This window comes from Tetrao urogallus (assembly GCF_951394365.1).
Source record: "Tetrao urogallus genome assembly, chromosome: 1".
NCBI classification, from domain to species: Eukaryota; Metazoa; Chordata; class Aves; order Galliformes; family Phasianidae; genus Tetrao; species Tetrao urogallus.
This window is the reverse complement of record NC_136813.1, coordinates 10,239,102-10,254,770: the sequence shown is the minus strand read 5'-3', so window position 1 is coordinate 10,254,770 and position 15,669 is coordinate 10,239,102. Positions and strand designations below refer to the sequence as shown.

General features: G+C 39.8%; 1 protein-coding gene across 1 annotated transcript in view; it reads left to right on the top strand.

The window, feature by feature from the left end:
* Positions 1–13,530, top strand: part of SLC36A4 (solute carrier family 36 member 4) — a gene marked incomplete at both ends in the record, with an annotated part of 85,821 nt that extends 72,291 nt beyond the window's left edge. Inside the window, one exon of the mRNA XM_079549582.1 lies at positions 13,223–13,530. Coding sequence (XP_079405708.1) covers positions 13,223–13,530 — 308 coding nt within the window. The remainder of the gene's footprint in view (positions 1–13,222) is intronic.
* Between the last annotated feature and the right edge of the window lie 2,139 nt (positions 13,531–15,669).

The following is a 15,669-nucleotide window of genomic DNA, read 5'->3' as shown; positions in this document are numbered from 1 at the left end:
AGCAGTGTGTCTTCTCAGCAGGACCAGCATTCAGTTCTGCATGGGACTTGTAAGTTCTAGCTTACTAGCTTACATGTAAGCAACTGTAGGTACTTACATGCAGTGTTGTATAGTAGGTATGTGACATAACTTCATTTCTGTTGCACCTGCCAGTGCCATGTCAGCTTCTGACACAGCCTAGGTCATCAGGGAACTCACCTGGGGAATCACTTTGTTCATATGCCCCATCTACATATTTTCTTAGACATTTGTTTAAAAAGAGATGTTACTTCTCTGCAGCCTTACCTGATATTTGGCACTCAGCTGAGAAATGGGAACTGGCAAGATTGGCTTGTCTGAGATGTGGATATGGGCTTGGCAATATGAGAAAACATTAAGCAGCATCAGAATAGCTTCAGAGTCTGCAAAGGGCAAAGGGCAAAAAAAAAAAAAAATAGAGATGACATTTCAGAATCCTGAATCCACTCATGAAATCCACTCCACTGAAATGAGATTTCAGGTTCTTGGGTTTGTTACAGCACCTATGTCTAGTGGAAAAAACAATTCCTCTTTTGGGCTTTTATCCCTCCTGTCCAGGATGTCACAATAAGCAATGTACTCCTTGGTATCACCATCAGAAATTGCCTGAATTGGCTTGGGATGTGATTTTATTATAAAGCTTTTGCTGAGGCTGTAGAGAACTTCGAGGAGCCTGTTCTGTGCTCCACGCTGTAACAGTTAAACTGTAGCCAGTGTCTGCATTCTGTGTCTACTTTGACATGGCATTTTATGTTGATATCAAACTTCTGGGTAACAGTGCTTCATATGATGAAAAAGTCTTGTTGTCTTTACTGTTCTGTATTATGCAGCTAAGTAACTATATACTACCTGATTTAGAGTTTATTTCATGATTTTGTCTGAAATTTTGCATCTTTTAGATGTTTGCTTCTTGAGAACAAAATGGAGATTGACTCAGCAATAACTGGTAGAGAAAAAATAGGTGTATTGTTCTCATTGTTTTTCCTTGTGGGAAGTTAAATAATGATATCTAAAGAGCTACAGGATAGACATCAGTACCCTACTTAACTCTCATCTCAGATGAGCTCCAACTGGAAGCATGCTCACTTGACTTGCCAGGCTTTTATGCCTTCATTTTAAACAGTACCACTAAGTACTACTTCTACTTTGAATAATTGATACTTTCAAAGATGACAGCAGTGACTGTAGTACTACCTGGAAATTAAAAATGGGATTATAATAAAGTAATATCTTGTGCTTGATATCAAATATTGCATTTTCTCCTTTGCGAGTCCATACTGCTCTACAAAATGTATTTATATTACATATGTATACAGAATTGTTTTACCTCCATGTAGAAGCATTATGAAAGTGTTACGGTAGAGTTTGGAATAAGAAGAAAACCATTTCTAACATGGAAAACATTTGAGGACAGCCAAAGAGGGCGTCTGATCACATAACAGGAGCTTGGTTCCTTGTATACCATCTAAACATGTGAACAGTTATGAGTAATGCTCTTAGATGTCAGAGTTCCAGCAGAAGCTGTAAGAGCTGTAACAGTTACTGCAATTGATATTAAAGTTTATTACTTTTATATTGCTTTTTATCTGTCAGTGTCAAAGTGCTTTACAAAGGAGCTCTTGCAGATAAAGAAGGCAGTGATGGGAGGGGAGGGGATAAGCCCAAAGCTACTAAATAGATCTGTGCAAGTCAAATGAGCTGAAAACAGATTTCCTATGCATAGATTCAAAGCTTTATTTGTAAGGATATGGTGCCTTCCTGCTGTATACGGAGATAGAAAATTCCAGGAGGTACAGTCCCAAGTATTACAGCCATAGGGGGTTTAGAAGCTATTCAAGGGATCATAGGGCTCTAGTACTTTTACAGTGTTGAAAATCACTTTCATTGGCCAGTTCTTTAGACCAGTCTCATCACTTCTCTCCTGAGAGACTGAGAGAATGAATATTCATTCTCCTGTCAAGGTGCTTTCTGGTTCTTTGCTGCTTTTTCTTTCCTCCTCAGAGGAAAGAGTCAGCTCCTGTTTCTGAGCAGCCTGACCATATCCTTCGCAGATCTGTTAAATCACTGGCTCTTAAGAGTACCTTCTCCAGGTAGGATACTTAACTGATCATTGGACAACTTGTGGCAGAAGGAAACTAATGATGGTTTAAATTTTAAGACTGAAAAAAAATCCCTTCAAACAATCTTTTCTATCAAACACAGTACTATTTTCACTGTGTGTATGTTTCACTTACGCTCTTTATTAAATGAATAAGTGATACAGGAACAGTTTCGTCAAATACCATTGCTTAGCTTAGGACCAAGAAGAATTCTATATAAAATTTCTAAAATTTGGATCTTTCTGACCACACTGAAGCTTCTGAGGCCAGTTACTCCAAATGAATGGTTGCTGGCAGCTTATCCTTTAAAGGGAGAGCAGGTGATGGAGCAAAGCTGGTGTCATCAGTTCAGAATAATGCCCTTGGGACTTGTTCTTCTCATGAGTATTAGTAGTTCAAGTTGGAGGAGGCAAGGTGTATCTGTAAAAAACATTGTGGGTATTTTTTTTTGCTCAGGGTTCTGTGGAGGAAAGATTTAGGTTGGATGTCAAGGGGAAATTCTTTACAGAGAGATTGGTGAGGTGCTGGAACAGCTGCCCAGAGAGGTTGTGGATGCCCCATCCCTGGAGGTGTTAAAAGCCAGGTTGGATGGGGCCCTGGGCAGCCTGGTCTAGTATTAAATTGGGAGGTTGGTGGCCCTTCATGTGGCAGGGTGGGGAGGGTTGGAGCTTCAGGATCCTTGAGGTCCCTTCCAACCTGGGCCATCCTGTGATTCTGTGTGTGTTTCTGTGATTCTATGTGAGGGACCAATGCCATATTCTTCATGTCTAAAGAACAAGGTTACTCATTTGCTTATGCTGTTCACATCTTCATTTCTGGGACATTTTTTTCTCTTAGCTCCCGTTGTGTAATGTTTAAAGCAATGGTGCAGGCTGTTTTCCAGGTACCATTATATATCATAATGTTGTGGTTGTTGATTGGAATATGAGAGAAGTAAAATGAGAAGGACTTGATTTCTCTGTTCTCTGGCTTTAACTTTTAAATAGACTAGAGTAGGGGAAACAAACAAAAACAAAAAAAGTGGTGAGTGAAAAACAAGATAAAGTAAATGAGCAGGTGAATACTGCTGACATAAAGACTGCCCACTTTTATATGATGACCACTGTAGGCAGGAAAGTAAACAGCCTCATTCTTAAATAAGACACCTATTTAAAATGTGTGCTTGTTTGCTAAACTTGAGAAAAGCAGAAAACATCTTCATTTCAGAAAGCTGATTCCTCAGAAGTCATAATAACATTTTTATAGGTAGATCATTCATATTGTGACAACAGTCACAGGTTTCCTTTAGAAATGTTGAAATGAAGCTTGATTTTAAAAACACTGCAGAAAACTCAAGAATTTGTCTGGTAAAGATTAGAAAATCAGCAATTTTGAATAAAAGCTTGAATATAATCATATAAAATGATGGTATTTTTGCAGACTTCTTTAGGTGATTTAATTAATGGTATTTGTAATGTCTAGAAAAAAAGGAATTGAAAGATAATTTTGTAGGTGAAAATTATTCATTCAATTAAAAATACGAAGTTTTAGAGGTTAGGCATTAAAGTAAAATGGGAAGTTTTCATACGTCTTAATGGATTTATATTTCACCCTATCGTTCTGATGTTCAAGCTCCAAAATTGCGTTAATGCATATTTTTTATTTGAAAAGTTGTGGCAATTAACAGGTCCTGTGTTCATTAAAAGTAGAGGAAGTTAGCATAAACAGGAAGAATTCAGGATTAAAATGTGATGTCAATTCACTTTTATGAAATATGCAGCTGAAAAAATATAGATAAATAGAACATTTGAGATTATGTTTCTGTGGCCTTGCTATTTATTTGTTTCCATGTAAATAATGTTGATCCACCCACCTCATGGCATTCTTGCCTGCCTTCCTTTTTCTTAGGATGCACTGCTTCTGGGCTTCTGGGCTTGGAGGAGATGGTACTTGAATATTGATCAGCTTTTTTGGGCCCTTCCCTCCAGGCTTTATCCCATGTCACTCTGCCAAGCAGTTTCTTAAGAGGTCAAAATCTGATCTCCTGAAGTCCGGAGTAGCAAGCTTGGTGTGCACCCTCTTCAATGCCCCAAGGATCTTGAACTCTACCATTTCGTGGTCAGTGCAGCCCTTGAGCTTCACATTGCTCACCAGCCCCTCGACATTGGTGAGGGCGAGGTCCATCATAGCACCTTTTCTCATGGGTTCTGGTACCGCTTGGAAAAGGAAGCCATCATCAACACATTCCAGCAACCTCTCTGATTTCTGGTGCCTTGCTGTGTTGTTCTTCCAACATATACCAGTGTGGTTGAAGTCGCCCTTAAGAACCATGTTTTGTGAATGTGAAGCTGCTTCTATCTGTTTATAGAGGGCCTGATCCACTCTGTCTTCCTGGTCAGGTGGCTTGTAGCAGACCTCCATTACAATTACTCCTTCTCCTGCCTTCCTTTTAACCGTAACCCATAAGCTCTCTGTCAGCTCCTCTTCTGTGCTCAGGTGGAGCTCTGTGGACTCCAGCTGGTTGTTGATATAAAGGACAACACCTTCTCCCCTGCCTGTTTTCCCTAAAGAGTTTATACTTCTCCATTCCTACATTCCAGTCGTGAGAGCCATCCCACCATGTCTCAGTGATGCCAGTGACATCATAACCCCGTAGACAAATGCACACCTGTTACTCTTCTTGCTTGTTCTCCATGCTCTGTGTATCAGTGTACAGGCATTTGAATTGGGCTCACATTGAGGCTGATTTACCAGTTGGAGTTCTCTTATCCTGCACCTTAGATGTTGACTTACTGGCCTGTAATCCAGCTATAGGCCCAGGGCATCCATTACCATCATAAGCCTCAAACTGGGATGAGGATTCCTTCCACTGGGAAGGGGATTAAATAAGCTTTTTTAGGCATTTTCTTCTCAAACAATAATGATACTGTGAAAAAATAGAGGAATCTCTAGCTTTTGAAGTAAAGAAAGACATGATTTGGTGACAAAGATAATAGCTGTCACATCAGAGTGTTGATAACATATTTGAAGATTTAAATACATATTTCTCTTTTATTTGGTAGAATACATTCTGTCTTTTTTTATTCTTCTATTTTAATGCTACATTTTCTACTTATATTCATACATACATACATACATATAATATGTAATATTCTGAAATGAGGAAATGAAAAGATCCAGAACTCGTTACTGATTATTAAAACAACAAACCACACAAATGAACTCTGGTTTATTCTTTTCTGTTCTGGAATAACTGGATAGTAATAACTGGAAGATGCTGAGGATGGGAGAGAAGAGAAAAAGAAGGAAGCATAAAAAAATCCAAAGGAAACAGCAAGTCTCAGGAAGGTATGAATGGTTGATAGGTCACTCTGATCCCAGCCCATTCTTAGATGCATATGCTTAAGGTTTGCCACTTGCTTTTTTTCTGGAAAGCAGTGTTTGTATTTCCATGGAGAAAAAAAAAATTGTGTTCCTAAATACATGTGAAATAATTGTAGGTTAGTATTTTGTTATTGGAACTTTCTATTCAAGTCTTAACAAATCATTATATATATGTGTATATATATATATATATACATACATATAAAAAGAAATTTCTAATAGTTATTAAATAGAAGTTGCCTAAGGCAACTGGAAATTCATTGTAAAACAGAAATGAAGCTTACCTCTCTTTGCATGAGGGACCTGTTTAGATATACACAGCCTCTGTGTTGGAAGGGCTGAGCCTAGGAAGAGGAAACTTCATTTACCTTACTGCTATCAGGAAACTCTGGCAGTTCTTTGAGCACTCCTTTCTGTTGGAGATTTGGCTGTATGAATTAGCAATGAGAAGAGAGACCTTTATCAGATATACAGAGAAGAGAGACCTTTATCAGACAGATAAGGTGCTGGCTGTGCCTTTGCAGGCATTGCTTGGTGCAGAGGTGTCTGCAGCTAAAGGAGTGCCTCTACTTTTGTCCAGTTTTTACAATGTAGGTATGTGATCAGAGTGGAAGAGAGAGTGATAATTTTGATTTTTTCTATGAATTGCTGTTGTTACTGAAAAACTAATGAGAACTTCTCTCCAAACTAGTTCATAAAGGTGAACATGTTGGTCATCTAAAAGTCAGGTAGTGCTTTCAAGTGCCCAGAAGCATCTCGTCATCCTTAAGATATGAATAATTTCTAGGAAGCATCACTGTTAAAGTACTGCCTTTAATCCAGCTTTGAATCACAGAATCACAGAATCACAAGGTTGGAAACGACCTGCAAGATCATCCAGTCCAACCACCCTCCCATTCCTATCAGTACCACAAGCACTAAACCATCTCTCGTAGCTCCTCATCCAGGCGCCTCTTGAAGACTGCCAGGGACGGCGACTCCACCACCGCCCTGGGCAGCCATTCCAGTGCCTGACCACCCTTCGAGAGAAGAAGTTTCTCCTAATGTCCAACCTAAACCTCCTCTGGTATAACTTCTGGCCATTTCCTTGGGTCCTACTATTTGCCTGGGAGAAGAGGCCAGACCCTTTTGCACCACAACCTCCCTTCAGGAAGTTGTGCAGTGCAGTGAGGTCTCCCCTGAGCCTCCTCTTCTCCAGACTGAACATTCCCAGCTCCCTCAGCCTCTCCTCATAAGACTTGTGCTCCAGACCCCTCACCAGTTTCGTTGCTCTTCTCTGGACACGTTCCAGGGCCTCAATGTCTTTCTTGTAGTGAGGGGCCCAAAACTGGACACAGTACTCGAGGTGCGGCCTCACCAGTGAATCATGATTAAAAATCAATAACTTAGGCAAGCTGGTCTCTTGATACATCATCTTGTTTGGAAATGTTGCAAATTAATGAATCCTTGCTAATGAAGCACATACAACACCCCTAACACGGGAAAGAAACTCCTGGCTCAGAAGTTTTGTCAGTTTATTCAGAACCAAATCGCCTTGTTCTGCAATTTATTGAAAACTGCACTGGGAGGATGCTACAGTAATCTTTTATGTCATAATCTTTTACTTCTTTAATAGTTATTGGACAAGATATTTAGCAAAACTGTTACAATTCTTGGCGCTCTGATAAATCTGCTTCTGGCAAAAAGACAATGGCATAATTTTTTTTAAATCTTAATCATCTTTTCCTTTAGTCATCATTAACAAAGAAATGTAAGATTTGATGATGAAGGGCCAAGAAGACTGAATGATAAATGTAGATAGTTTAAACCATTCACAAAGGCTCCTGTGGCAATGTTTCTCCTTCTTCTCCCTCTTCTATATGCTTAGTATTTAGCAAGCAAAGTATTGTAGTTTCAGATTATAAGTAGATTTAATTGCATTTTTTTCTCACTTTGTGTAGTAATCAAGAGATATGCAATAGTTTTTGATTGTTTGTTTTTGAGGGTTAAGATAAGACAAACTGTTGTCTGTACAAATTGATTTTAACTTATTACTGCCCAGGTCTTACATTTGGCATGAGCTGGCAAAGTAGCTATGGATGACTGATTTTGGAAAGGGTCCAGAGGAGGGCGACTAAGATGATCAGGGGGCTAGAGCACCTCCCCTATGAGGACAGGCTGAGGGAGTTGGGCTTGTTCAGCCTGGAGAAGAGAAGGCTGCGGGGCGACCTCATTGCAGCCTATCAATACCTGAAGGGAACCTACACCCAGGAGGGGAGTAAACTCTTCATAAGGGCTGACAATAGCAGGACTAGGGGAAATGGATCCAAGTTGAAGGAGGGAAGATTTAGGTTGGATGTTAGGGGGAAGTTCTTTACGAGGAGAGTGGTTAGGCCCTGGAACGGGCTGCCCAGGGAGGTTGTGGATGCCCCGTCCTTGGACGTGTTCAAGGCCAGGTTGGACGGGGTCCTGGGCAACCTGATCTAAATGTGTATGTTTGGTGGCCCTGCTAGGCAGGGGGGTTGGAACTACATGATCCTTGAGGTCCCTTCCAACCCGGGTGATTCTGTGATTCTGTGACTGCCTTCTTCCTTGTGACGTAGCCTGATATATGTAGCACAGCAAAGAGACAGACTGGGGAACAGATAGTGATGGCAGCATGTGAAGGTAAATATGACTTTCCAGCACCGTTGGAAACTTCTCCAGGCTTTGCCACTGCGCCAACTCTTTTCTTCACCTTTTTTTTCCTATGGCAAAAACAGTCTTGTCCTTGAATAAGCGACATTCGTTTCTGCTTGCACTGCTGGGAGCCCTTTAGCTGTCTCAGAAAAGGAATTTATTTTATGAGACTGAACCAGACGGGACAGTTAAATTGCAAACTCATTTCAGATGCCTGAAAGAGTGACTGGCAGTGGGAACAGTGTCAATACTGTAATGGCTAGGATCATCCATTTGGAGTTCAATATTAATGTTTTACTGCATGCTTTATGCTCATTTGTTGGATCTGGCTGCATATTGCAGTTGTATAAACTATTGTAGCATAGTACGTCTGAACAGATTTGTAAGTTTCAGTAGCAAAGCTGAAATAAATTTACTACTGAGACAAATGAATAAATACAGCATTTCAAATGCGACAGTCTAACCAGATGCCATTCGTGAGCCCACAGATTGTACTTAATGGAATGTGGAAATACATTTGCAGATAAATCAGTGTGCTGTGCCAAGCACCTGTGCACATTAGCTTTGGGAAGGTCACTTGGTGTTGGAGCTCCATCCGGAGGGTCTTACTGCCTACTTTGCTTTCCACGCTGGACTCCAAGAGGGGTGCTTTGTGAATGCATGAATTCTGATGGTCTGATGAGGGGAGACACAACCCTGTGTGAGCAGGCAATAAGGCAGAGAGGAGCAGTAACTACTATAGCATTTTACTAAGAGTGAGCAAGGTGCCGTTGGGAGGTGAGTTGAGGAGGGAGTTCCCTTATAGACTCAGGACTGCCACTCCTCCCTGTCCCTGTTACACAGCCTCTTCCTGCATGTGGTGGTTGTAACACCAACTCCTGCTTAAAGTAAGTGTAAATCCTGAAGCCTGAATGAATTATATGCTTAAATGCTGGGGTTGTATAAAGTGCAGACAGCATGGGAGGAGGTGCTTTCCTAGTGGGACATGGATGGAATGGTTTCCTTCAAGGAGTTCTTACAGAAGTGTATGTGCCAGTCCTAGATAAGTGTGTTAGGTAAGCTGGTAAGAAAACAGTGGGTTTGATACCTCTGTTAAGTCATCATTATCTCTGACATCATTTTTGTGCTTCTTTCTGCATAAAGAAAGAGAACATAAATTAGTAACCTCTTATAATGGCTTGAAAATCTGTGCTGTGAAGTGCTATAAAGAATAAATCTGCTTCTGAATCTCTGAGATGTGGATGTGGAGGGCTCCAGAGGAGGAACAGAGCTGTCTGTGCACTGAGCAGGGCTCAGCTGCTGCCTGGTGCAGCGTTACCACTTGTGATGAGTGAAGTTACTTAACCTGAGCATGACTGACTCTAGTCCTTCCCACTAACGTAGGCCAAAGTGAATTGTAGTGCAAGGGCAGATGGAAGGCTGGATGTGAAGTACCATCTGTGGCCCTAAGCATGCTGGATGTTGGAGGCACATCTGGTGAAGGTTTTTCACTCCAGAGGGACCAGAGCCAAACCATATGGTGTGTGTGGTTCTTCTGCATGCTAGCTGTGAAAGTTCAATTTTTCACCTTTTTTCTCCTTTGATTTGTTGGATTTTGGATTTGAGATTGAACTCGTATTTAAAAGTATGCATTTAAAGGAGTTGGGTTAAGAAATGATTTTTTTTGTGTGTGAAAATTGGATCTAGATTTTAAAGGAAATCATCTTCTATCTGTGTCTAATGGTCTTTTGATGTTTCAAAGGACAGTTGAAACAAACAGCACCTCAAGCCCCATGTCAATTAGCATTTGCAGCCAGAAAAAAAAAAAACTAAATCACAATTATGTAATACCAGGTTCTTTATCTGGAATCTTTTTTCCTTAAACTTTATCCACTAACGCGTAGATTTTCTTCCTGCATATGTGCAAAGCTCTGTAATGTATTCACAAATGCTCTTAACTAATTATTTGCATTCGATAGTTTTGCTTCAGATTAATAACAGGTTTCTACTTTGTCCTATATTCTTTTGTATATGTATCAAAACACAATTTTACAAGCTTCCACTGTGGAACTCCCAAGGAAGGCGTTCTCTATTTTGGTGAGCAGAAGCTTGGATATTAGTGTAGAAAGGAGAATGTGGGCAGGCATTTTGAAGTGCCATTTTGCCTGCAGACAGAGTTCTTTGGCAAACATCCCATTGTAGGCATCTTTTCCTCCTCGAAGGAACTTTATCTTGACACGTCATAGGCATCTGTCTCGGTTAAAAATACAGTTTTGCTTTTGTGCTTTGAGAAAGCTGTTAAATCAGTTGTCCTGACAATGTATGTCAGGCACCCATTTCTAATCCATCAATGCTCCAGTCTTCTGATTGGATCTTGGAAAAGTGGTGGTAAAGCTTTGTGTTTGCTGAAATGCCTCTTGTTTACTTCTCCTGGAAATAAGAAGGAGAAGCTGCACCCGTTTTTCTTTATTTGGCAGATAATAAAAATGGCATTTCCCTTGGATTGTTACAGAATACATAAGAGTGTAATTAAAAACTTGAAACGTGTTTCCAAAACTTCCTCCCAAATATTATCCAGATTAATACAAATACATATGAGCCAGATAAACATTTGACAAGATACAAGCCAACACAGAATTTTGCTTTTCTGTAATCTGAAACAATCATAAATTGAAATTTTGTTTTTTTTTCCAATAAATAACTACTAGTAATATTATCATGATTTTTAATGAAACAGAAGATTTTAAGCCAAACTGTGACCTATAAATTAATGAGTATCTTCCAAATCCTGAACACCTGTAGATTTGAAAGAAGTCTATTACAGAAATTGACACTCCATGTTTGATGAATACACCCTCTACATCTATTAAATTGGGAAGATAATAAATGTTCAGCCCTCTCTCCTGCTTCAGAAGAACACATTCAGCTTATTAATTACCTAAGATTTTTCCAGTCATTGCAGACATACTTCAGGAGCAGTTTACACTTGCTTACCTGTTGTGCATTGTTGTGCAAGTATCAATGATTGCCTGTGGTTCTAGTCTGAGAGCTCAGTCTGTGTTGTGTGGGCACTCACAGTACCTGCTTTTGTGGCCTGAACAGAATTAGAGAATCATACAATCATTAAGGTTGGAGAAGACCTCTAGGATCATCCAGTCCAACTGTCAACCCATCACCACCGTGACTACTAAACCATGTCCATGAGTGCCACATCTACATGTCTGGCCACAAAAATTATAGAGCTTGGTCCTTGGTGACTTTTATTAATTTTGGTGTAATTCCTTTCTCATTCTATTCAGCTTTGCCCTAGATAATATGTAAACATGTGACATTTCCAGTTTGTAATGTCATATGCATGCAGTGGAAGAATGCGCTTGGCACTGCGTATGTCCATCATAATGGTGGGATAAAAACTTCGGCTCATCCATTTTTGAGTGTCATGTCTTTCCTAAGGTTTCCTGAAGTACAGTTCTGTCTCTTCCCAATCTTCCTCTGGTGACATTAAGTCTCTCATGCCTCTGTAGAATCACAAAGTATGAATAAACTATAATAATGGCAAGCTAGAATAAGTTAATAGATTTATCTTTCAAATAGGATCTTTATCCCTGTTTAGTCTTGTACCTTCAGCCAACCATCCTTTTTATACAGTATCTCTGTGCTTAGGGTTTTTATCAAAATGCTTAGCAAATGGTGCCTGGTAGCAGCAAGTAACTGTTGTTCTGGAAGTGAATTTTGATTGGATCTTCACCAGACAGGACTGAACTCCTTCTGCTTATGTTCATTTTAAATTGGAATACAGAGAGGTTTGATACAGCAAAGGGAAAGCTCTTGGCAAGATAAATGGGATGACATGATGTACCACACTGGGAGCCAACACAGTTGTTGCTGTGCTGCAGTATGTGCACTTAGTAGTCTGTGTCTCTGCTGGCATGAGTTTATTTGCCAATGCAGATTTCTTCAAGTTCCATGTTCTCCATGGAGAATATTAGCACTAACATAATTTGACTACGTGCCCTTTCATAACCAGGTGTGGTCTGAATTTGAGGCAGTTGATGGCAATCAGCCCACGGGGAAGAAACTCTGCAAGTGGAAAGTTCAGCCTGGGACATTAGAAAGCTGATGAACATGTTTTTTATCCTGATGTGTTACGTGAGGACTTCCTTCCTGCTTGTTCCATTTGCTTCTTGCCATAAATGTTATTTCCAGAATATTTAGTTGGTGGGATGCATTCACAGAGGGGAAAAAAGACAGCCATTTCCAAAGTGTGGGATCATATTGGAGCCTGTGCTCAGCTGACCTTGGAAAGTTAGCTTCTAACAGAGAACTGAAGACGTTACGTGACAAACCAGCATAGCTCAGTTAATACTTGGGTATCTTAGGGTTGCTGGCCAAAGGGGTTAATAGCAGGGGTTCTGCTCCTTCTGTAAGGCTGGACTCTGCTCCCAGGAACACTCCAGCTTCTTGGTGAGACTGGCCATGCCATCCTACTGTGCTAATTGGGCCTTCTCTTCGTACTCAGCTCTTGGTGGAACTAAGTTCTCATTCAGCTCACTGGGCAACTGCTTCATTTTTTTTACACAGAGTGCAATAGTATAGACCAAGATTTTTCAACAGACAAGCCTGTAGATAAGTGATAGAAATGTTTGTGAGACTGCCAAGTGGCCAGCAGCTTTTGAGCTCATTTTGAAGACCCCTTCCATTATTCTGCCTGAACTTTTATGGCTTAAAAATAAGCCCATAAAATAAAAAACTAAAAATGTCTCTGTACAGTTTCATCTATCTCTCGTCTCTGTGATTTGCAGGTCGAGTTTACTCACCCTGTAAGTATAACAAAATTTTAACCTAAAGCTACGCCAGCTCATGCAGAAATTCAAAACTGAAACTGAGTATCACACATGAGCATGAAAATGTACCTTACTCATAAACAGAGGTGCTGATGTGTGCCGTGCCTGCCAATCTTACCTGGAAAACATAGTGAGTGGTAGAACATTTCTAAAAGCATGAATCACTGCGTTATGTGTTTATCGTGATTGGGTTTTTTTCTTTTTTTTTTTTTTCATGAGGATGTTAAATCTGCAGCCAATGTTGTTCTCCTTATGTTTTAGGTGCTGTAGCGGTTCTGATCCCTCGCCTAGACCTGGTGATTTCTTTGGTTGGAGCTGTCAGCAGTAGCACTCTGGCACTGATTCTGCCACCTCTGGTTGAAATCCTCACTTTCTACAAGGAAAACCTACGTCTGTGGACAATACTTAAAGACATTTTTATAGCTGTCTTTGGAGTCGTTGGATTTTTAACAGGGACGTATGTGACAGTTGAAGAAATCATTTACCCTGCATCCACAGTTCTGGCTAACACAACTGAGAGCATCTCTGCTGTTTTAAATGCTACAGACTTGGTGGTTGGTTTGAAGTAAAAATGTGATGCTGTGAACTGTTTTGTTCCTTATTGAGAATCCAGGATGGATGGAAGACCTACGTGTGGGATAAATTAAAAGGGATTTGAAATGAATTCTTAAAAAATCACATGTAGGCCTTTCTCCCTCTGTTTATTCTTTCTCTCATTGCTTCAGGTTTACTACCTGAATTAACCCCTTAGTTCTCAATCTTCTCATCTCATTAAAAACTGAATTGATGTCAGGATATAAAATATACATATGGATATAAGAAAGAAATATGATATTAGATTACTTGCAAGACACAGGAACAGTTTTCCTAAAGAAGTCAAAATGCTTTCCTTCTCAGAAAGGTGGAAGTCTGTCCATTCATCATATCTAGATGCAAAGCCTAGGCACTACTGTTTTCTCTCCAGCCCTGTTTTAAGGGCTTATGTGGAAGTTAAGTGATGCATTGACCTGCTCTTGGCTGTCTCCAGTAGGTGCACCCCCGTGAACCAGAGACACTGGTTTTAGAAATGAAGAACTGTGGTTTTTATTTCCATTCTGAGGACTTTGATGTTTGCTTTGCAGAAGCTGTAGGGTGGTTACAGTTGTGTGACTGTGGTCTCTGGGAGCTGGTTTGTCTACAATCCCAGGGCGTTGTGCAGACTGACAGTGTCTCTCATTCACTCTTTCCACTCTGGCTCCAACTGGAAGGACTAATTCCTCCTAGAATAGGCTAGAGGAACAGCATTACCACTGCTGTTGGTGGGCTACGTGACAGGTAGGGTAAAGACATTTTTTCATGCTGACCATATGAACATTTAAGCTGAAAAATGGACAAGGCTGACAGAAAAACAAGTCTTAGAGGTAAAGGTAGGATTCTTTGTTAGATCAAAAGAGACAGTTAGGTGTGCTCTTTCCATCTTGTGTGATCTGGTACCATGAGCTGCTCAGCATAGTCACATCCAGGCTCCATGAAAATGGCATTCATGGAACTCTCCAGAACCACAGATATTTGACTGCCTAGAGCAGAGTTAGGTTTCAGAAAGGATGAGACACTGCTTTCTAGAATGGAGCTTACGCCATCTTTTCACACAAATAATCACACAGAGAGTATCTGCTTTGAAGCCCATTCTACCTGCCCGCAGGTTGTCTGAAGATGTTGGTTATCTCAGAACTTGCTTTCAAATACAGCATGGAGAAGTACAACTTATATGAGATGAAGGGTATGCAGATGAAAATATGGATTATTTTAGAAAGTAGATATTTATTTCTTTTGGAGTTTGGCTGAAATGTTACAAAATGTTGTTTAGCAGAGCAATATTTATTTAATGATGCAAAAAGCATTCAACACCACAAATAATGAAGTAGTTTATTTTTGTATACTTTGGTAACTGCTGCCCTAACATTTTTTATTTTGTTCTTAATTATAACTGTACAAATGTATAAAACTATATTTTTTTCCTTTGCCTATTGCTAGAAGTCTATAAAGTGTATTTCTATTGGAACATATAATAATTATTTTCACATGCTTGCATTCTGCCTTAAATAGAATCTAACATGCCCTTACTGATTTTTGATTCTTATCTCCATTTTTTTAGAAGAAAAAGAACACGTTATTGAGTTGGCAATTGGGTAGAAATGAGTTTTGTTCATACGGAGTCCTTAGCTGGAATCCTGCTTTTCAGGGCTCATATTTGACTTTCTGGCTCACATTGCACAGATGAAATTCAGTCCAAACACCAAAGCTATATTTTCGGTCTTTTTTCATAAAATCGCTCTACGTTTTGTACAACAGAACTCTATTTATCATAGTCTTTCTTTCTGTGAGGAAATTCCTTCTCTAAGGGATGTATTTAATTATAACATTCCTCTAAGAAATATGGTATGATAAAACCTCTCCATTCAGATTAACATAAGAATATATGTAATACTTGGTTGTCCTTAGTATCTGTCTCAGAAATCTACCATTTGGTAGTCTACCATTTGGCATTAGAGTGCTAAAATAATATAGCCCTAGATACATCTATATTTATACTTTCTGAATATTTCTCCAGTCATCTACCATGTAGTGACTGTATTTGAGCACTTTTTTCTCCATGCTTGTAAAGACATTTCTGCTAGGAATTTCCGCATGTAGTTTGAACTGCCTGCATTTATTTGTTCAAGCAATAG